This window comes from Apodemus sylvaticus, chromosome 5, assembly GCF_947179515.1.
Source record: "Apodemus sylvaticus chromosome 5, mApoSyl1.1, whole genome shotgun sequence".
Lineage (NCBI taxonomy): Eukaryota > Metazoa > Chordata > Mammalia > Rodentia > Muridae > Apodemus > Apodemus sylvaticus.
The window spans coordinates 101,332,322-101,353,860 of record NC_067476.1 but is presented as its reverse complement, the minus strand read 5'-3'; the positions used below and the strand labels follow the sequence as shown (position 1 = coordinate 101,353,860).

At 52.5% G+C, this 21,539-nt stretch overlaps 1 protein-coding gene across 6 annotated transcripts; it reads left to right on the top strand.

The window, feature by feature from the left end:
* The first annotated feature begins 334 nt into the window (after nt 1-334).
* On the top strand, nt 335-21,539 carry Plcb2 (phospholipase C beta 2). 6 transcript variants are annotated; one of them, XM_052183232.1, is made up of 32 exons: nt 341-727; nt 3,949-4,026; nt 4,578-4,646; nt 5,250-5,390; nt 5,522-5,601; nt 5,711-5,764; nt 5,867-5,942; nt 9,292-9,392; nt 9,545-9,711; nt 9,851-9,997; nt 10,159-10,316; nt 10,530-10,612; nt 10,903-10,974; nt 11,660-11,796; nt 11,865-11,980; nt 12,093-12,189; nt 13,509-13,593; nt 13,703-13,827; nt 14,588-14,742; nt 15,291-15,455; nt 15,935-16,034; nt 16,750-16,854; nt 16,993-17,087; nt 17,213-17,288; nt 17,503-17,547; nt 17,681-17,891; nt 17,976-18,138; nt 18,226-18,302; nt 18,402-18,497; nt 18,958-19,015; nt 19,586-19,672; nt 20,006-21,539. In XM_052183232.1, exons 1-32 carry the CDS (start codon nt 644-646, stop codon nt 20,207-20,209), a joined length of 3,507 nt encoding a protein of 1,168 aa, XP_052039192.1. In that variant the 5' UTR covers nt 341-643; the 3' UTR covers nt 20,210-21,539. The 6 variants fall into 6 exon arrangements, with proteins under 6 accessions (XP_052039196.1, XP_052039195.1, XP_052039194.1 ...); XM_052183231.1 differs by having other exon boundaries at nt 10,890-10,974; nt 11,634-11,796; XM_052183233.1 differs by lacking the exons at nt 341-727; nt 3,949-4,026 and adding an exon at nt 4,925-5,075 and having other exon boundaries at nt 10,890-10,974; nt 11,634-11,796.

Below are 21,539 nucleotides of genomic sequence, written 5' to 3'. Positions count from 1 at the left end.
TCAGTGCCAGCTGGGACCTGGCCCATCCCTGACTCCCACCTCCAGAGTGATCCCACCCTCCGAGGAGAGAACCCCTGCTCTGTAGAAGACCCTTTTCCTTAGAGAACTATTTGTGTTCTCGCCTCAGCCCAAGGCTCAGTAATGGCATCTCCCACCGTCCTCCATGATATATCTCTTAGTTCCAGCCGCTGTGGTAAATCTGAGCAAAGACTGTATTTGTAACAGGGGTCCTGGCCCTAACATTTCTAGACCTCATAGCCCGCCCCTCAGTTCACAGCAGCCCAGAGAAGGAAGCCCGGAGCAGGAAGTGCTGAGGCAGTGGGTGGGGAGGGACTCCCAGGAGGGGAGCCCAGCATCCCCCACCCCCTTGGGCAGAAACAGCTATTGCAGCCCCCACTTCAGGTGGAGGAGGAGGCTGATTTACAAGGCAGATCGGCTGGGCTCCCGCCTGAAGCTCTGAGTCCTGCAGCCAGCTACTGCCACCCTGTAGGCTATAAGAGCACCCGACTGACTTCCGGACCAGTACTGGGCGGGAGCCACGTGAGCTTCCCCTGGCTTCCCCTCCTGTTCACCCTCCTTCCTTCTCTCCTCCTGTCCACTGGAGAGGTTTGCCTATCCTCTCCAAAGAGAGACACTTGACATCATGTCTGTGCTCAACCCTGTCCTGCTGCCCCCTAACGTGAAGGCGTATCTGAGCCAAGGGGAGCGCTTCATCAAGTGGGACGATGTGAGTAGAGCTGAGGCTCCGGAAGGCGGCAGGGGGCGGGGGCGGCGGCGGGGGGGGGGCTGCCCGGGAGCTTCGCAGAACTGGAGGGTTGGTTTATGTCTTCCCAGCACCCAGGCGCCTATGTGGCTTGACCACACAGCTGTCACAACAGTCTAAATAAACAAGTCTGGGGTGACAGTGGGTGCTCCTGGCTGCTGTAGGGGAAGCCTCTGTGTTTGGCAATGAGGGGTGGGGGGGGGGAAGTGAGGGGGGGTCAGCATCAGAAAAGGTAATCTCTTTGGACCTGATTTGCCCTTTTCAAATTCCCGAAGATGATAAAGGTTTGTTTCTAGTAACTTCAGTGTTGGTAGGGGAATGCACGCTTCTCCCCACCCCCCTCAGCTGAGATCAGTAAAAGAGGTCAGCCAGGTCCCCTTCCCGCACAGACACCCCAAGTTTGCTCTGGCAGGAGACCCATAACCAGCTGTACCACCCCAGGACACAGAACAAGATGTGTCCTGTCCTAGGGAAGTCATGTTCTCTCTCAAACTATGACCGACCACGGGAAGAGGCACTAAAGGGCCGGTGGACCCAGTTGAAAACTGGAGGTTCAAGAACTGGGGTCTGAGAAGGAACTGACTGACTTCTGCTTCCCCATAGTGACTCAGCGCAGCTCAGCCGACCTATTACCTGCCAACCTGTCTGCCTGGGAGGGAAGACCATTTGCACCCCAGCCCAGAGTCTGCTCCTTCCTGAGTGGTCTCTGGTCCTTTTGGGCCCTGAAACTACAGCCACTAACCATAGAGTCTTTTGGTTTAAGAAGAATAAAATGGGGACTGTCCTCCAGGGAGGGATAGACCTCCTTAAAAGAGCTCTAGACTGGTGTCAGGAAGGCCTGATGTTTCCAACAGTGCATGAAGTTTAGGAGGCCACCTACGATTGATTATTCAGCTCCCTGGATTGGCTTGTCTAGTTTCTCTATACAATGAGGAGAGTCTGAGGCTACACCCTTAGGGGCTATGCTAGGTTAAGGCTTCTGGTTGTCAAAACTGTGGGGATGGGGCCCTGTCACGAAATGTTTTCTTTTTCTCCAGAAGTGTTTTGGTTGGTGTGGCATGGTGGTGGCACAGTGGTGACATGGTAGTGATGTGGCATGTCTTAGAGCCTATGGAAGGAGGAAAATGACTCACAATGAAAAGTGAAGTGACTCAGTTCCTCTGGGAAGTGTGTATAACCTGAGGGGGGTCTGTGGGTCATTAGGGGTAAAGCTATGTAACTCTTTCTCCAACTTGTGTGTCAGGTTGACCAATTCCCTTCCCCAGCCTAGGGTGCTGTGTGGTCCCTGGACCCTGACTTGCATGAGCAAGAATGTACCAAGCCTGGTCACAGGACACATGACCTATGAACCAGGTTCTGCTCTTTGGTTGCTTTGGGCAGAGTTAGCAGATATCGGGGATATATTGTGCTATTTTGATAAACTTAGTGTAAAGGATATAACCAAACCTGACTCTGTTTAGTCTCTGACAGCCCCTTCAGAACACACTTAGAGGGGAAAATTTCCTAGCTATAGAAAGAAACTCAGCAAGCTCTCAGACAGGATCATCACCCTTGGGCAGTAGTCCAGCGGTCCCCACAACACTCAGGCCTGTTCCAAAAACAAATTAGAAGTGAGGCTCTAACTTTGCTTGGGATCACAGTTTGTCCTTCTCCCTCTAGGAAGCAGTAGGGGCCCCTGCAGGCTCCCTGGAAAGGGGGGGGGTCCTCAGCTCTCTCTCTTCCAGGGCCTTCTACATGGGGCACAAGGAAGGATGAGAGTTCTTCCTTGAACACATGCTGTCGACAGCTGGCTTGGAGTTTCTAAGCATGTCAGAACAAAAAGCTTATTCTTTCTCTGGTGATCTTTTTGATGATTTGGGGAGACCCTCCTCCACATATTGGGGCTTGCTTGCTTGAAATCTCCCAATACCTTTATTCAGGGGATCACTGACGATTAAGGGTTCAGCTCTCTGTTGCTGGTTTCCCTCCCTGCAGTTGTGGGCCCCTTTTACCCATTCCTCCATTTTTGGCCCACCAAATACTTACATTTTGCTGTCCAAGCAGCTGCAGTCAGAGGCAGTCTGCCCTGCCCGGCACCTTCTGGGTTTCCCAGGCTAGAGACCAGCTCCTGTCTACTCTATCCCACACTCAACAGTCTTAAGGTCAGGGAGCCAGCACTGACCCTCCCCTGGGAAAATGGATTCAGAGCTCACTACACAGATTTTTTTTCCAAAATCGGCTTTCTTACAAAATCTTTCCCCCACACTCTAACCACCTATAATGTGGGAACCTTTCTTGTTCCATTTCCTTGGTAGATCCCATATTTGGTCTGGTGTGTCAGCAGCAATAGTCCTGCATTGTTGGAAATTTCAGTTGTAATATCTGGATTATATATGCAAAGGCTATAAAAGGTAGCCTATGCACTGTGTGAGTGGAAAAGGGATTCAGGCCGGTTTGCTCATTCATTTATGTACTCCTGCCTCTGCCTCCTTCAGCAAATCCTACCGGCGTGCGCCACCACAACCGGCTCATTTATGTACTCAATCAGCAAACTCCAGGGTTAACCACGAAGCACCAAGTTCAAGGTTTAGCTGGCTCACAGCCCTTGGGATCCTTGAGTTCATAGGCATTCCCCAGATGTGTTTCTCCATCTGTGAACCAGTTCCTGTCCATGCACCCCACTTATTAATAACAGCACACTTCAGAAAATCCTTCTCTGAAGGGATAAAGTGTGGACTGGTCTTTTGAGACAGTTCAGGCTGAGGAGGTTTGAGTACTTCACTTTATGAAGGAACTCGGTGTTTCTTTGGGTCATTTGGATGGGAGGGACAGCCAGTGCTCATGGTTGGATGGAAGGAGTCTGAGGATCCTGGGTTGGACAGGGCCTTGGCTGTGCAGACCAGAGCTTGGGGCCAAGCTCTCCAAGATGGCAGCAAGGAATCTTGGAGAGCTATTCTGTCCTCTTGTGGAACCATGACCCCTAGAACAAGGAGAGGTAGAGGCATTGCCTGGGGTCCAGGAGGAGTACCTCTTCTCCAGTAATCCCACCTCCTCCCTCAAGGCCTCCCCACAGGTCAGTTCAGAGAACAAAGGGAAATGCCTTTTTAAATTTTAGGAAGGGGATGGACTTTATCTGAATCCTTGGCCTGGGTCAGGAAAGTTGGCCTGTGATCTTAGATCAGATAGCTGACCCTTTATTCCCCCAGGAAACCTCAATAGCCTCTCCTGTTATCCTCCGTGTGGATCCCAAGGGCTATTACTTATACTGGACACACCAAAGTAAGGTAAACCATATCAACATGGCCCTCAGCTCCAATGGAGCCAATGAACTCCGCTAGATCCCTGGTGGTATAGGAGGGAGACATGGCTGCAGGAGATGCAGAGAGTGTAGGTCCTGGGGCTCTCCCATGGGAAGGGAGGGAAGGTGCAGTCACCTCATTTCATGACTGCCCAGGGCACACCTAGTCCTAAGTCAGGATCCCTTGGAGAGATAGCTCCTGGTCATTTCAGAGCTCAGGGCTCAGAGGACAGGCGAGAGAAACAGAAGAAGGCATGGGGCTTGGGCATGGGGGACTCCAGGATAAAAGACAGGCTGCAGGTTGCAGCTCTTATGCCAGGGGAGGAGTGAAGAGTCCTTCTCCCTAAAGAGAGAGAAGCTGGTGAGCACAAAGTGAAGGGATGTGGGTCCAGGAAGCCTGGAGCAGTCTTGGCCTCTAGAGAAGGCAGCAGCTAGGATGTGAAGGGTTGTGGAAAACCCTCCCCTCTGCACCATTATTCTCCACTTGACCCGCCTCTTGTCCCCACCCTTCCTGCTTCCACCGGGAACTGCTACCAGGAGATGGAGCTTCTGGATGTCACGAGCATCCGAGACACTCGCTTTGGGAAATTTGCTAAGATACCTAAGGTAAGTGGCCCGGAAGCAGCCACGAGTTGCAGAGGGCAAGGAGCACGTCTCTCCTGGGGGTGGGGAGCCTATCTGTGCGACCAGCTGGATGGGTCCTGGGCTGCTAGGCAGCAAGGATGTCAGCACAGGCCAAGGAAGGTGGTGTGGCAGCGGCTACTCAACCTGCCTGGATTCTGAGGCTGGGAATACCTGCCCCTAAGAATGCCAGACTGTCTAGAAAGCGTCTTCTACCCCTTGCTCCCACTTCTTGGTGATTCTTTGCCTACATTTGCCTAAAGCTTGTGAGAAGATTGAAGGCACTGACAGTTGGAAGCAGGATTCTCTGAGTTAGGAGCTAAGAGTCTATCTTCAATCAAAATTCCCAGGATCCCAGGTCCCACTGCCTCAGCCACGCTCTTCCCGTGGGCCTCTCCTTCCTTCCCGTGGCAGGTGCTGGAGCCAGGGACAGGGGGATGCTGAGGCCTGTGGTCCTGTGGTTCTTAGGTTCTGTGGCCATTCTGCCTCAGTGGCCTGCATGTCAAGTGGCTGGTGAGGAGATCAGGAAAAGACACTGGGCAAGACGGAGCGCATACCTCTGACTTACTGTGCCACTGTTTCCTACAGAGCCAGAAACTCCGGGAGGTCTTCAATATGGACTTTCCAGACAACCACTTCCTGCTGAAAACACTCACAGTGGTGTCTGGGCCTGACATGGTGGACCTCACCTTCCACAACTTCGTCTCCTACAAGGAGAACGTAGGCAAGGTGCTTTGGCAACACCTGGTAGAGTGACGACCCTTGGGAGAGTCTGACCTTCCTGAGAGACCTAGGCCTGGGCAAGGGGCGCAGGTGCACGTGTGGCCAGGAGCTTGACTTCCGGGCTCTGTGATCTATAGGATTGGGCTGAAGATGTACTGGCTCTGGCCAAACACCCAATGACAGCCAATGCTCCCCGAAGCACATTCCTAGACAAGATGTAAGTGCCTGTTTCCCACCCCCCAGCCTCCTCTACACCCCTCCCCGCCTGAGCTCAAGGGGTTGGCTTCCCAGACCCCAGATTGATGGGCTCCTCTCCACCTCTCCAGCCTGGTGAAGCTGAAAATGCAGCTCAACCCTGAAGGGAAGATTCCTGTGAAGAAGTGAGTCTCCTGAGCTTGCCCCTAACTGCTGCCCAGTTCCCCAAGCCTTCCCTCCCTAGGCATGACCCCTCTGCTGCCCGGTACCTTTCTCGCCTCCCTCAGTTTTTTCCAGATATTTCCTGCAGATCGCAAGCGCGTAGAAGCTGCCCTCAGTGCCTGTCACCTTGCAAAAGGCAAGGTGAGTAGTTCTCCACCCACAGTCAACTCTGCCAGCTCTCATGGCCTCCAGAGCAAAGATGGCCGGGGAGGGTGAGGAATGGGGAGGGCAGAAGTGGGATCCTGCCACCCTGCCAATAGTTCCCAAAGCCAATTAAGCAGAACCTCTGGCTACACTAGGTGTAAAGGTGGGACCAGGGCGAGGGAGGGCAGTGCAGGAGGCCGTGTTGTGGAGGACAGCAGCAGACAGGGTGAGCCTTCCTCTCCTAGCCTCGGGCATAGGAGATCATTGTGGGGGATTCATTGTGGGGGATCAAGATAGCGGCGTCAAGAACAGGAGGCAGGCTACAGGGTCTGACACCAGGAAAGGACTGGTTCCGCAGGGTGTTGGGGAGAGGGGCAGAGCCAAGACTGGGAACTGCCAGGGCACAGACTTCAGCTCCATTCGGAAACACATTCCACTTCTTTTTAATTAAGCAATTAATTTTTAATTACAAATCAGAAGCAAGGTCACCCCATGAGATGTCTTCTGTGATGTACCAAAATAAGAGCTCTCTAGGTAGATACGGCCCAGAGCCAAGGTCCAAGCCTGGTTTGGGGGTGGTGTTGGATCTCAAATCCTTTTCCACCTTGGCCAGTGCCCTTGTGTAATTACAAGCCTCACCCCATGAAGCATTTCTCCTGGTAAGAATTTAGGACACTAGAAATGAGTAAAATTGAGTCTCTAAGCAGCCAGTCTTATAAACCACACAAGGAATGCTCCCCCATAGGCCCAGCTTCTGTAGCCATGGTGACCCCAGACACAGCCAGGTACACTGGATCCAAGCATGAGGCAGGGAGACGGTGGACTGGGCTCCTGAGGTGGTCCTTACATTTCATACGGTCTGCCTGCTCCTAGTAACGCCCGCCCACTTTCTCTCCTGAGCTCATCCCTAGCTGTGTCTGTCCTCCTTAGTCAGCCACTTCCCTGTGTCCCAGTAAAAGCCACTGACCAGCTTCGGAGGCAGAGCTGGGCTGGGGGAGGTCTAGCCGTGTTCTCCTGTTCAGACCCTTAGCCCCCAACTCGAGTTGACCTTCCAGTGTGATCCTGAATGGCACTGAACATTTTGTTCCCTGGAGGAACAAAATGAAGAGAATATATATGTATACTGTCCGTGTAATTTCTGTTTCTATTTCTATAGAATCACATACTCTAGACTCATGCAATCCATGGTCTTTATTCACTCAACATGGAATTTTCCAGAGTCATCCATGTGGTAGTATCACCACTTAATATGTGTGTGGTGTATGTATGTATATATATATATATCCATATGTATATACATATATGAAGTATATATCAGTTACCATATTACATATAATATATAATATGTATATTACATATATAGCAGTTTTCATATTCCATGTTGATAGATATTTGGTTTCTCTTCACTTTTTGACTATTATGAATAATGCTTGTACAAGCATTTTGTCCTGATTTTGCTATCAGTCTTGGCTATATATATATATCCAGGTGAAATTGTTCATATGACTATATGGTAACTCTTAACCCTTTTTGAGGAACTGACACACTGTTCTCTCAAGTAGCTGCCTCGTTTTACTCTCCTGCTGGCATGCACAAGGGCTCCCGTATTCCTACGGCACCAGCACTGGCTGTCATTTCTTTATGCTGTCCTAGTGGGAATGAAATGGTATCTCGTCTTGATTTTTAATTTGTATTTGCCTAATAACTAATGATGGTGAATTCTTTTCATGTACCTATTGATCATTTCTGTATCTCCTTCACAGAAACATCATTTCCAATATATATATTGGAAGATAATATATTATCTTTCATTTCTTTTTTGTATGCATGTATTTATAGTGTGCAGATGTGCTTATAGTGTGTGCATGTGTTCGCGTGCATGAGTTTGTACATGTGTGGAGGCTGGAGGTTGATGGTAGAGGTCTTCCTCAAGTACTCTCCATTCTATTTTTGAAAGATTTATTTATTTATTTTTTAAATATTTATTTATTTATTATATGTAAGTACACTGTAGCTGTCCTCAGATGCCAGAAGAGGGAGTCAGATCTCTTTATGGATGGTTGTGAGCCACCATGTGGATGCTGGGATTTGAACTCATGACCTTTGGAAGAGCAGTCAGTGCTCTTACCCGCTGAGCCATCTCTCCAGCCCCGATTTATTTATTTTTTAATGATGTGCTTGTGTGTCTGTGTGTGGATATGTGCATGTGAGTTCAGGTGTCCTTGGAGGCTAGAGGCATCAGATCCCCGAGAGCTGGAATTGCAGGCACTTGTGAGCTGTCTGTTGTGGGTGCTGGGAATCGAACTCAGATCTTCTGCAAGATCAATGTTGGCTTGCCTTGCCCCGCTGAGCTATCTTCAGCTTCCGTCTCAGCATTTGAAGGGCTTCACTGGCCCTGGAGCTCATGTGTGTGAGGATGGCTGACAATGAGCTTCAGGGATCTTCTTGTCTCTGTGCATTGCCAACGCTGGGGCTACAGACACATGCCGCTGAGACCAGCATTTATGTGGGTGCTGCGGATCTGAACTCGGTCCTTAAGCTTGCGCAGTAGGGACTTGAACAACCAAGCCATCTCCCCAACCTTTGGGCTATCTTTTTGTTGTTGAATTAACATTTAATGGATAATTGATTTGTAAATATTTTATCTTATTTTGTGGATTGTCTATCCTCTCTCCCTTCCTCTTTTCCTCCCTTCCTTCTTAGCTCAGGTTAGCCTTCAGCTTCTTCATGGTCTCCTTATAAACATACAGTTGTTGTTGTTGGTGGTGGTGGTGGTGGTTGGTTAGTTGTTTTTTTTTTTTTTTTTAGAGAGAATTCTTTTTTTTTTTAAGATTTATTTATTATTATATTTAAGTACACTGTAGCTGTCTTCAGATATTTCAGAAGAGGGCGTCAGATTTTGTTACAGATGGTTGTGAGCCACCATGTGGTTGCTGGGATTTGAACTCAGGACCTTCAGAAGAGCAGTCAGTGCTCTTAACCGCTGAGCCATCTCTCCAGTCCCTGGTTGGTTCTTTTTCAAGACAAGATTTCTCTGTGCGATCTTGGCTATCCTGGAACTCCCTTTGTAGACCAGGCTGGCCTCGAACTCACAGAGATCCACCTGCCTCCTCTGAAGTGCAAGGACTGAAGGTGTGCACCACAACTACCCAGCAAGCATGCATATTTTAAATTTTGATCAAATCTGATTCCATTTCTTTGTGTGTGTGCCCACTGTGTCTGCTGCCTGTCGGCCTTGAGTAACTCCTCTCTGATCAGGCCCCTTCCCCAGAGCCGGGTGGAGGCTGTGGTGAGTCTCAGCTTTGAGCAGGTGAGGAGAAGGATAACGAGGTGCTGGTTCTTCCAGAACGATGCTATCAATCCAGAGGACTTCCCCGACTCTGTGTACAAGAGCTTCCTCATGAGCCTGTGTCCTCGGCCAGAAATCGACGAGATCTTCACTTCTTAGTGAGTTTCTTGGGCTGGGCATGGAGTGCTGGGAAGTGCAGTGATTCCTTCCTGCCTCGCGCCCTTTTGGGAATCACAGGGTTGTACAAGAGAGGGCGGTCCAAGCCTCCGTCCAAAGGACATACACCTGTGCCCCTCTCTCTGGCCTGCAGCCATGCTAAAGCTAAACCCTACATGACCAAGGAGCACCTGACCAAATTCATCAATCAGAAGCAGCGAGACCCTCGACTCAACTCCTTGCTGTTCCCACCAGCCAGGCCTGAGCAGGTGCAGGTGCTCATTGAGAAGTATGAGCCCAGCGGCATCAACGTGCAGCGAGGTGAGGGCCAGGGGACCAACTTCCGACTTCTGGTAGTCCGGTCCAGCGGGGTGAGGGCCAAGGAACCGACTTCCGGTAGTCCCGTCCCACCCGGGGACTGAGCTGCAGTTATGACCGCTTGCTGTCCATCGTCCCGCAGGCCAGCTGTCACCAGAGGGCATGGTCTGGTTTCTCTGCGGACCAGAGAACAGCGTGCTAGCCCATGATACCCTGCTGACCCACCATGACATGACACAGCCACTGAATCACTACTTCATCAACTCCTCACACAACACCTACCTGACAGGTGGGTCCTGGAACCCTCATGTTGAGCTGCCCCCGGGCTCCAGATCCTCCACAGATGCTTCTCAACTACTGCTTGTCCTGCTGACAGGGCAGACTATGAGGGAGTGAGGGGCCTGGCCTGGCTGTGAGTGACATCCCTGCCCCTTCTCCCAATTGGTTCAGCTGGCCAGTTTTCAGGCCTTTCCTCCGCTGAGATGTACCGTCAGGTGCTGCTGTCTGGCTGCCGCTGTGTAGAGTTAGACTGTTGGAAGGGAAAGCCCCCCGATGAAGAGCCCATCATCACCCATGGCTTCACCATGACCACAGATATCTTGTTCAAGGTGGGTCTTGGGGTGTGGACGCTGATGACAGTGGCAATCAGAAAGAGCCTGAGGGGTTTTCTGAGTTTGGGAAGTGAAGGAAGCTGAAGGGGAGAAGCATCTGGAATACCTCAGGCTGTTGGGAGGCTGCCATGGCTATCTAGTTTGATGTGTACGTAGAGACTAAGTAGTGGGGAGAAGCTACCCTCTTCACAGAATTCCTTTCTCCTCTAGGAAGCAATCGAAGCCATTGCAGAAAGTGCCTTTAAGACCTCCCCGTATCCTGTCATCCTGTCATTTGAAAACCATGTGGACTCGTGCGTATCCTGGCCTATTTAGCCTCATTCTGTACCTCTGGCCCAGCCTCTTGCCTGAACCATGCCCCCCAATACACACACACACACACACACACACACACACACACATACCTCGCAACATACACATCCATTTAGTTTCCTTAGGACTTCAGCATCTCCTTCCTTAGCACCTCCCTGTCCCACTCCCTGGGTCCCTGATCTAGGTTATCAGGGCACAGAAGATGGGCAAGAGGTTGGGGTAACCAATACCTAGCTATACTTTGCTCCCTGCTAACAGACCCCGCCAACAGGCCAAGATGGCTGAGTACTGCAGGACCATGTTTGGAGAGACCTTGCTCACAGATCCCCTGGAAAATTTTCCTGTGAGTGCACAGTCTTGTGAGGCATCTGGACAGGTCAGCGGGGCAAAGATACTTGAGTTTATTTGATGGATTATGAGTCTAGGGTCCTGTCATATACCATGTGTCAGAGAGTATGCTAGAACTAGGGGTCTACCAATGCCAGAAACTTGGTTGAATGTTAGGCGTGGTGGCACTTACATTTGAGAGGTCGCTGCAGGAAGATCTCAAGTTACATGCCAACTTGGGCTGCATACTGAGACCCTATCTAAAACAAACAAACAAACAAACAACAAACCCAAATGCCACAAGTGCTGTCCCATTCTGACCCTCTTCATGAGGAGACAGACAAGTATCCAGGCCAATTACAGCCAGCAGTTGTTATGGGAGGCGGTGCTCAGAAGTTAAGAGGATCAAAGCAGGCTTTCTGGAGGGGTATGATGGGTAAGGTGAAATCTGGAAGATGACGGCGGAGATTCAGCGAGCATGTGCAAAGAGCAGTCTAGTCGGAAGGAATGGGTGAAAGAGACGTTCCTGACAGGGAACGGGTGATTTCAGTCAAATGGGAATTCAAGGGACAGTGGTTGGAAGTGAAGTAACAGACACAGGCCCACACCACAGGGACACACCACAGGGGACACACCACAGTGGAGGCAAGGTACCCACCTCTTCCCTGTCTACAGCTGAAGCCTGGCATCCCTCTGCCCAGCCCAGAGGATCTCCGGGGCAAGATCCTCATTAAGAATAAGAAGAACCAGTTTTCCCGGCTGGCATCCTCCAGCAAGAAGCCTGGTGTGGTGGCCGAGGGCAGCTGCCCGTCTAGTGTCCCAGTAGAAGAGGACACAGGTGAGAGAGTACCCGGAGTGGGGTGGGGTTTGGGGGAGAGTCAGGGCTGACAAAGCTGTGTGTGGCAGGGTGGACTGCTGAGGACCGGACTGAGGTAGAGGAGGAGGAGGTGGCAGAAGAGGAGGAAGAGGAGGAGTCAGGAAGCCTGGATGAAGAAGAAATTAAGAAGATGCAGTCAGATGAGGTGTGTGGGGACAGTTCCTCTGCTGCCTCCGCTGTGGTACCCTCTGGGTGGGCATGGGCTACCGTGTGGGCTCTTTATTATTCCTTTCTCCACTCTCTCCCTTGTCCTCTAGGGCACAGCAGGCCTGGAGGTGACAGCTTATGAGGAGATGTCTAGCCTTGTCAATTATATCCAGCCCACCAAGTTTATCTCCTTCGAGTTCTCTGCACGTATGTATGTTAGTATAGGGTGGTCAGGGAGAGAGGGCAGGCCAAGTTCAGCAACAGGCTGTCCTGGCTCAAGAGTGGCCTTGTGAGTTGAAAGAAAGGAAGGAAGGGACATGCTCCCTCTTGGACTAAGGGCCTTGTCTATAAATACCCGGCTTAGGAGTCAGGCAAAGGGCTTGTTTAAGTGGCAGTGGCTCCCAGCATTGGACTGAAGGACTTGGCAGCAAACGGAATGTTCTGGTGTGTGTCACTGACAGGCAGGTCGCTATGACAGGCCACCTCAGCCAGGCCTGTCTGGAGCTCTGCAGTTTCCTAAGGTTTTGCAGCTCCCAGGCCTGAACGCCACCAAGTGCTGCCCCAAGTCTAGGAGCCTCAGCCCTGGATGGAAAGTTCCTAGGAGAGCACACCTTTAATCCTCTGTGAGTTAGAGGCTATCCTGCTCTAATAGCAAGCTCCAGAACGGCCAGCACTCTATAGAGAGACCCTATCTAAAGGAGAGAGTTGGAGGGAAGAGAGCTCCCATGTGGGGGTGGAAGGCAGAGCAGTCTTCAGAGGCTCACGATCGGATCCTTCCTTTTGTGTGTGTTGCCATGACGCTTGCCCTGATCTTTTCAATATGCCCTTGAGTGCATTTCCCACCCTCTGTGTGTCTAACCAACATGAGCACCTTGATGGGCAGTTGTGCAGGAGGATCTCTGCAACACTGACTCCCCATGTCTGAATCCCAACCGAGGCACACCCGGGACATGTTACTGTACAGCTCCCCTCTGCACTTGCCAAATGCTTTCACATTTCACTCCCTGTAAACAACACTGCCTGGGTATCCTTAAGGTTTCACCAGCCAAGGTCCCCTGGCTGGGGGCCTGCAAGAAGGCCTGGGGTCCTGCCAATGGTCTTGGCCTGCACCTATACTCGGGTACAGCTATAATGAACAATATGTGAGCTTTGTGTGTCCCAGGGATATACACATGATCTCTTCCAACTATATGTCCCAGCTGTTCTCTTGCCAAGTGTGTGTACCACGTGTTCCTGATACCCTGGACCCAGTCTCGTATGCCCACCACACCCTACATGCCTATGTATGGCATATGACCCCCACTCTGTCCCACCGTGATGCAGGTTTCCTCCTGCATGTCCTCTGTGATGTCCCTTTACCCCAGCACATTTATCTGCACATGTTCTTCTCAAATCTGGCTGCTAGACCCTCAGACCTCAAGAGAATGGTTGGAAGCCCCTCTCTATGGAGGAAAGTGCCCCAAAAGGTAGGCAGGGCTGAGCGGGGCCAGCCTGATGTGGACTCCCTCCCTTTCTCCCTTGCACAGAGAAGAACAGAAGTTATGTCGTCTCTTCCTTCACGGAGCTCAAGGCCTCCGAGCTGCTCTCCAAGGCCTCCGTGCAGTTTGTGGAGTATCCTTGAGGCTTTGCAGACAAGGTCCCTGGTGGGATGGGGCTTGGGGGAGGGTCTGAGGTCCTGCTGGTGCAAGTGGCCTTGGCCAGCTCCTATACTCAGCAACAGCTATAATAAACGGCAGATGAGCCGCGTGTACCCCAAGGGCACACGCATGGACTCTTCCAACTACATGCCCCAGATGTTCTGGAATGCTGGATGTCAGATGGTTGCCCTCAATTTCCAGACAATGGGTAAGGGCACTTCCAAAATCAGAGAGCCCTCCCCTTGGCCCTGTACCCTAGACCCCTCCCCCAGAACCCTCCCCTGGGCCCTGCACTCCCAAACCTCCCCCCCAGAACCCTCCCCTGGGTCCTGCATTCCCAGACCTCCCCCCCAGAACCCTCCCCTGGGCCCTGCACTCCCAGACCCCTCCCCCAAACCCCTCCCCTTGGCCCTGCATTCGCAGACCCCTCCCCCAGAACCCTCCCCTGGGCCCTATACTCCCAGGCCCCTCCCCCAGGCCCCTCCCCTGGGCCCTGCCTATCCTATCTTTACCCCTCCCTGGATAAAGATCTTTGGTGCCTACTGGATGTGGTGTTCATGTACACTCTGGGAGCATACCTTGGTAGTGAGAGCACTTTGGGGAGGGGTTCATTCCCTCATGCCCGTTCAACTGTTCATATATGGGAGCACACATAAGACACAAAGGCCGGCATGGGTTCTGGCTGCTGTGTTTGGATGTCACATCTGTGCCAGCAACCCAAGATCCTCTGTGAATTTGCAGCCTGGTCATACCATTATTCCTTGCTAACTCTAGATTGAAGACCCTTTCTGAAAGGCTAGGTACCCCCAAGAGTCTGGGATGGGACATGAAAAACTCTCCCCGTCATCATCTACCCAAACTCCCCCATTCCCCAAACAAACAAACGAACAAAGGCTTGAAAGTATTGAAAAGAGACTGAGACTAGAGCCAGGTGGCACCATCCTCACCACGTCCTCTTGTCCCCCCAGACCTGCCCATGCAGCAGAACATGGCACTGTTTGAGTTCAACGGGCAGAGTGGCTACCTTCTAAAGCACGAGTTCATGCGCAGGCTGGACAAGCAGTTCAACCCCTTCTCAGTGGACCGCATTGATGTGGTGGTAGCCACCACCCTTTCCATTACGGCAAGGCCCAGGGCTGACAAGTGGCTGGGAGGGCTGGGCTCTTGAAAGGAAGGCCAAGAAGCCCACCCCTCTACCTCAACCCCCTTTCCTGCTATCTTGAAGACTTCAGCCTCAGCCAGTTCCTGCAGTAGCAAGTTGCCTTGGAAACTGCCTCCTCCTCAGCACTGGAGTCTGCCTCCTGGTCCCCATGGAAACCAAGGGGAAGGGCTGAGACTCCAGTGGGGGAGGGGAGAGAGAGTCTGGGCTGTGCTGGGCAGTTTGTTCGTTAACGAACCCAGGCGGTTAACGTTTGTTGCTCCTTTCTCATCTGAGGACAGGTGGTCTGCCTCTGTCTCTGCCCGGGAGTCCTGGAAACACTCAAGTCCTTAGTGAAGCTCACCTGTAAATCTCGAGTCACACCGCTGCTATTTGATGGCCAATGCTGAACGGGGAACTTCACAATACCTACAGTAGATACTTAGCCTTATGGGGACAGAAGCTTCACAGGCTTAGGCATCAACCTGGAGTGGGATATCTAATGCTGGCTTCCCCTGGGTTCTCACCCTTAGGTCATCTCTGGGCAGTTCCTGTCAGAGCGCAGTGTGCGCACCTATGTGGAAGTGGAACTGTTTGGCCTCCCAGGGGACCCCAAGAGGCGCTATCGTACCAAGCTGTCACCTACTGCTAACTCCATCAATCCTGTCTGGAAAGAGGAACCTTTCATCTTTGAGAAGGTGCTGGGGATGGGGCCGCCACTGGTGTCTGTCCCTAAGTTCTTGGCCTGTCCCCACATGCCTTTCAGAAGTCCCAAACTCAAGTTCACAAGGTTTGCTTTGGGCAGGGAGGGGGTGCTTGCACACATTAGGATTAGGGATAGAAACATTAACTCTAGCCCAGAAGCTAGGAGATGATGGGGTTCTTTGTGTCCTTGGACACTGGTTGACAAAGCTGCCAAGGGCTGTTTGCATGGGCTCAGTGTCCCGGGCTGTGCATCTGGTCAGTTTTCCCATGAGACCCTGACTCAAACTGGAAGGTGCCTGTAAGTATCGTGGGGCATTCTGCCTGTCCGTACTAAATCTAGCAATGCCTGCTAGGGCCTCATCCTAGCATTGAGTGAGACTTCTGGAGTCAAGGGGTTAATAGGAGGGGCTGCTTGCCTCCCCCCACACCCCTCTGTCCACTCTTCAGACTTTGCTGTCCTAAACCACTGTAGATCTTGATGCCTGAGCTAGCCTCCCTCAGGATAGCTGTGATGGAAGAAGGCGGCAAATTTCTTGGACACCGCATCATCCCCATCAATGCCTTACATTCTGGTAAGAAATCAGGGGTCTCAACTCCTTGCAGAGAGTCTGAGACCAAGATCAGCATCCTGGCTGGGGGTGGCAGTGGTGTTCAGGCAGGGTCTCTGAGGCCCCAGTATCCTCCCTCATGTTATGAGCTTATCTAAGAAACGGGACAGGAATAGACTTTCTCCAAGCACCTGACTGGTGGGAACTCTGCCCACCTAACAGAATGCCCATGATCTGGAGTCACTGTTACAGATTCCTGAGCAGCTGGCATCTCTGGGCACTTAGAATGTGTGAGAGGAGCTGGTGAGATGGCTCAGCGGGTAGAGACACTTGCCGCTAAGCCTAATGATCTGAGTTTGACCCTAGACACCACATGGTGAGAGAGAGAGAGAGAGAGAGAGAGAGAGAGAGAGAGAGAGAGAGAGAACCAGTCCCCACAAGCTGTCCTCTGACCTCTGCATGTGCATGCACGCACATGCAGAGTAAATAAATTAGAATGTAATAAAAAGGTGTGAAGAGCTTATAACAACACATTCTCATAATAAACACATGCAGCCATAGATGAGGCGTTAACCTAGTGTTCACCTAGCCTTCCCAAAGCCACAGGGGAGGGAAACACAGCATTAGACTTAGGGCCCTGGCCTTTGCCTCGAGAGCCAGAAGCCCTAAGTGCTTGTTGTGCTGTGGTACTGAGCAAGAGTGCGCTCTGGCCTACCATCCACCTCACCGCGTCCCACAGGATACCACCATCTGTGCCTGCGCAGTGAGAGCAACATGCCTCTTACCATGCCTGCTCTCTTCGTCTTCCTGGAGATGAAGGACTACGTTCCTGACACGTGGGCAGGTAGGAGACCTGTGTCTGGCCCCAAGCTGTCCACTCGCTCTTGATTCGTTAAGCCAGGATCTGAAATGGACCGGGAAAGGGTGGTAGGTGGATCCTTCCATGCCTTAAACTCCATCCACACCACCCTGTGCTTTTCAGATCTTACTGTGGCCCTCGCCAACCCCATCAAGTATTTCAATGCCCATCATAAGAAGTCTGTGAAGCTCAAAGAAGTGACAGGAAGTCTGCCTGAGGTCTGTGTTGTCTGGACCACTGGCAGAACCCTCCACGGACTGTGGAATGAGTGGGGAGGGGCAGAGTCCCCTACTCAGGGAAAATCGTGTTAGAGCCACCGTGCTAACAGGCCACCCTCATACAGAAGCTCTTCTCCTCTGGGATTCCTGTCGCTGGCCAGTCCAATGGGGTGCCAGTCTCAGCAGGCAATGGGTCAACAGGTAGGTAGTTCTGGGTCCACCTGCCTAGTGGATAGCTCTGCACCTCTCCCACCATACCCACAGTCCCCCCCCCAAAACTAACACTTTCATCGGGGAGGGAAGATCTGAATCTGAAGCCTCAACACTAAGAAAGGGGAAGCTGCAGAGGGTTTAAACTACAACCCTGCAAGAACCAGACTGAGGCACCTGACAGTCCAGCCCTGTGCCCTTACAGCACCTGAGACCAAGGCCAAGGAGGAAGCTGCGAAAGAAGTGACAGGTAAGGCCTGCTGAGCCTTGTGATCATGGGGCAGGGTCTGGAGGAAGAGCCTGGGACTTTGGGGGGTGGGCGGGGCGCTGCAGGACTGGGAGGATGCTCTGGGCCGCATGCCACCTCAGCCATGCCTCCGCAGAGCCACAGACCGCCAGCTTGGAAGAGCTGCGGGAGCTGAAGGGCGTGGTGAAGCTCCAGCGGAGACAGGAGAAGGAGCTTCGAGAGCTGGAGCGGCGTGGAGCCCGGCGCTGGGAGGAGCTGCTGCAGCGGGGCGCCGCACAGCTGGCGGAGCTCCAGGCCACAGCAGCAGGCTGCAAGCTCCGCCCGGGCAAGGGCTCCCGCAAAAAGAGGTAAGGGCATCCATCGGTGGTGCCCTGCCCTCCCCAACAGGAGTGGCGCCTGGTTCAGGGCCTGCTCCGTCGTGGCTTCCCCAGGACCCTGCCCGGCGAGGAGACTGTCTTGGCGCCTAGAGAGCTCCCCGAGGGAGCGGATCCGCGCGTGCAGGAGCTGAGGGACAGGCTGGAGCAGGAGCTGCAGCAGCAAGGCGAGGAGCAGTACCGCTCTGTCCTCAAGCGCAAGGAGCAGCACGTGACGGAGGTGTGGGACAGCTATCCCCATCCGGTCTGCACAGCCAAGGGCTTTTCGCTAAACTAAGCACGTCCTTCCGTCCTTCCTCCTTCGCAGCAAATCGCCAAGATGATGGAGCTGGCCCGAGAGAAACAGGCTGCTGAACTCAAGACCTTCAAGGAGACCTCAGAAACGTAAAGTCATGTCATAAAGTCGCCCCTCTTGCCTGCCTGCCCCTACCTACCGCCAAAGGCCACAGTCCACAGAATATCTCCTCCCCTGTCCGTCTGCAGTGACACCAAAGAGATGAAGAAAAGACTGGAGGCCAAGAGGCTGGAACGGATCCAGGCCATGACCAAAGTCACCACAGACAAGGTGGCCCAGGAGAGGTAAAGCCTGAAGGGGAGGCGCACCTGGGCAGACGGGACTCTGGCTGGAAGAGGTCAGCCCTACAAAGGCTCCTAACTGGATCCCCAGAGATCTGCCCCTGGCTCGGCCCTTCACGAATTAGTTCTATTGCTGTATATCTCAATCTCCCTTGAGCAAAACACTGATGCTAACACTGCTTAAGGACAGAGGAGCAAAGGAAGGAGAACCCTGCACAAAGAGAGGGAGATGGAGCCCAGGGCTAGCAGCTTGTCCCCTTAGATGTCTGTGCTGTGCCCACCCTAGCTTCCTTTATGTCGTGTTCTAACGAGGACGTGGATCCAGGGCTCCCAATATTTCTTCTTCATCTTCCATGTTGGTCTCTCTGATTCTCCCTGCTTCAGTGATGGAATTCTTATTTGTCGTGTCCTTAGAATAATTTATGGGCTCTGTCCCTTTATAAAATTCCAATTCTATCAACAGGCTCAAGAGAGAAATTAACAACGCCCACATCCAGGAGGTGGTTCAGGCTGTCAAGCAGGTATGCAGGGCTGTGTCCTTCCCAACCATTCTCTCCATAGATGTGAGTGTCCTTCCTTTGAGCCCTGGTAGCAGGCTGTCCAGAAGTGTCCATGCAGCTAGGAGTGGGAGGAAGGATCCCAAAGTTCTGGCCTGTGGGTGGAGCCTGCCAGCCTGAAGGGACTAGCCTAGGACACATGAGTTAGCAGGTCATGGAAGGATGTGATTGGATGAGGCCGGAGAGGAAGGCTTCCTGGGGTGCCTTGGAATGGAGAGAGGAAGGGAAACACTGCTGAGAGGGGGGCCTAAGGCTCCTTCCCTGGGCATTGCTGACTGCAGTAACAGGCCTCCCACCTCCTGTGGCCTGACCTTGGGCCAGGCATCATGACAGGTGCTTCCTGTGGACCAGACATATGATCCTTCACGATCCCAAGCCGAGTATGATTACCTCACTTTACACATTGCAAAAGCTGCCCAGAGGTTAAGGAATTTGCCCCAAGTCTCACTGCTGGTTAGCTGAGATTAGAGCTGGAGTCTAGCCTTAATGTTGCTTACTTATCCATCTGATCCTCTGTCTCTCACCTGTACCCAGATGACAGAGACCCTGGAGCATCACCAGGAGAAGCTGGAAGAGAGACAGACAGCCTGCCTGGAGCAGATTCAGGCTATGGAAAAGCAGGTGAGGAGATCTCTGTCCTGGTCCAAGTGGAGCTAAATGGGTGGAAAGGAACCTAACCTCAGGGACTCCACGCCAGAGGTCAGGTGTCACCAGTGAATCACAGGCAGGTTCTCATGGCATCCCAAGGCCCTTTCAAATGAGACATCTCTCTACACATTTCTTTGCTTGTTATTTCTCCTGGAAGTTTCTGATGAGCCTCACTCTCTTCATTTCCTACCCCAGTCTCTGGGAAGTCCCGAAATGAATGGACATCTTAATATTCTGTAGTCGGGGTGGGGGGGTGGGGGGAAGGGGGGCTCCTAAGCCTGGTAATGGTCCCTGCTGTCCCTACAGTTCCAAGAGAAGGCGCTGGCAGAGTATGAGGCCAAGATGAAGGGCCTGGAGGCTGAAGTAAAGGAGTCAGTGCGGGCCTATTTCAAGGTCTGCTCCCCCACTGAAGCAGAAAACAAGCCTGAGAGGCCCTGCGAGGCCTCGGAGGAGCCGTGTCCACAGGAACCACTTGTGAACAAGGCAGACACCCAGGAGAGCCGCCTCTGATGCCAGCGTCTCACCCCAACATTTAGCAAGGATGTCCACACCCTTCTCTGGAACATGGTCCCATTTCCCAGGAGAAAAGGACCTTAGTACTCTGGGGCTGTGGGAGCCTGGGGCTGCCCTGGCTGCTGCAGACCTCTTTCTCAGCCAGATAAAGGCAGGAATAGGAGATGATCAGGGCGAGAGTCCCCATGGAACCCAGTCTTTTCTAAGCTGGCTTCCTCTGTCTGTCCCACCTGTAGTGCCACGTAGTCATTGAAAGCAAAGAAATACGGACCAAGAGAGAGGAAATGGGGTCCTGGCCTCCCCTCTGCCTTTCCTAATGTACAAACAGGGGCCTCTCTGCCTGGAGCCCCGTTCCTTTTCCTGGACTCCTTGGCTCCCTGGAACCTTCACTCTTGTGGGTGTGGCTCCAGCAGAACCAAGGCCTCCTGCCTTGGTGCTCACCTTGATGCAGTACCTTACCCAGGCTCCTGGGCTAACATCTCAGGCCTGCTTTGAGTACAGAGCATTAGTAACTCCTTAAGGCAGAGCCTGGGACTGCCTCAAAGCTCCCTGGGAATGACTCCTTCCAGGGGCAGCAAAGGCCCCTGCCCTCACCTGCCTGTGGAGACAGATGGCAGCATGGGAAAGCTTTCTCAGCCGCCCCCCAACTGATCAAGTATTGGGGGCGTGGGGGCTGTGCCCATGGGCAAAGGGAGACTAGGTTCTCAGGTGTGTTCTCTCCAACTCCAAAACCGGTTCATGCTTCTTTCTAGGTCTGGGTCTGGCACTCCCTAGCAGGCGTTTTAGGTGGGCTCTTGAGTTCATCATCATTTTTTCCCCTGAATTTATATGGTTTATTTATTTATTTTCCTTCCTACCAAAGAACCCAGACCCAGAATCTCCCCCTTTAGCCTGGCCCCTGTTCTCCAGTTAGGAAAAGACAGAGGGAAGTGGAAGGCCTCTGAAGAGAAGCCGTTTGAATGGTGTGTGGAGGATGGGACCCTGGGGCTGCAGTAAGGGTGATGGCCCTTCTGGGGCCTGTCAAATAGCCCTGCTGCCAGCTTCCCTGTCTGCTGGCCCTGGTGCCAGAACCCTTAAAAGAGGGTGTTTCTTTCTCTTCTCTACACCCCCCTCAGATGCGCCCCCCTCAGATGTGTCTCCCCTGACCAGGGCTCGAACAGAAGATCCCAGTACAAAAGTGCACCCACCCTCTTAGTAACCCCAAACCTTTGAGCTACCTGGACCTTTTTTAGGAACGCCTAGAGTGGCCACACGCACAGGGACCTGCCCCTGCTGTGGTTGATTCCAATAAACTCTGTGGAGGCAAAGCCTGTGGGCCACACCTACA

Excerpts from the sequence above, each read along its gene's own strand:
- Plcb2 (XM_052183231.1), top strand. The coding sequence starts at position 644 with ATGTCTGTGCTCAACCCTGTCCTGCTGCCCCCTAACGTGAAGGCGTAT. Across the intron at positions 5,391-5,521 it reads ACAAGGAGAACGTAGGCAAG|GATTGGGCTGAAGATGTACT; the intron begins GTGCTTTGGCAA and ends TGTGATCTATAG. Across the intron at positions 9,998-10,158 it reads ACACAACACCTACCTGACAG|CTGGCCAGTTTTCAGGCCTT; the intron begins GTGGGTCCTGGA and ends CAATTGGTTCAG.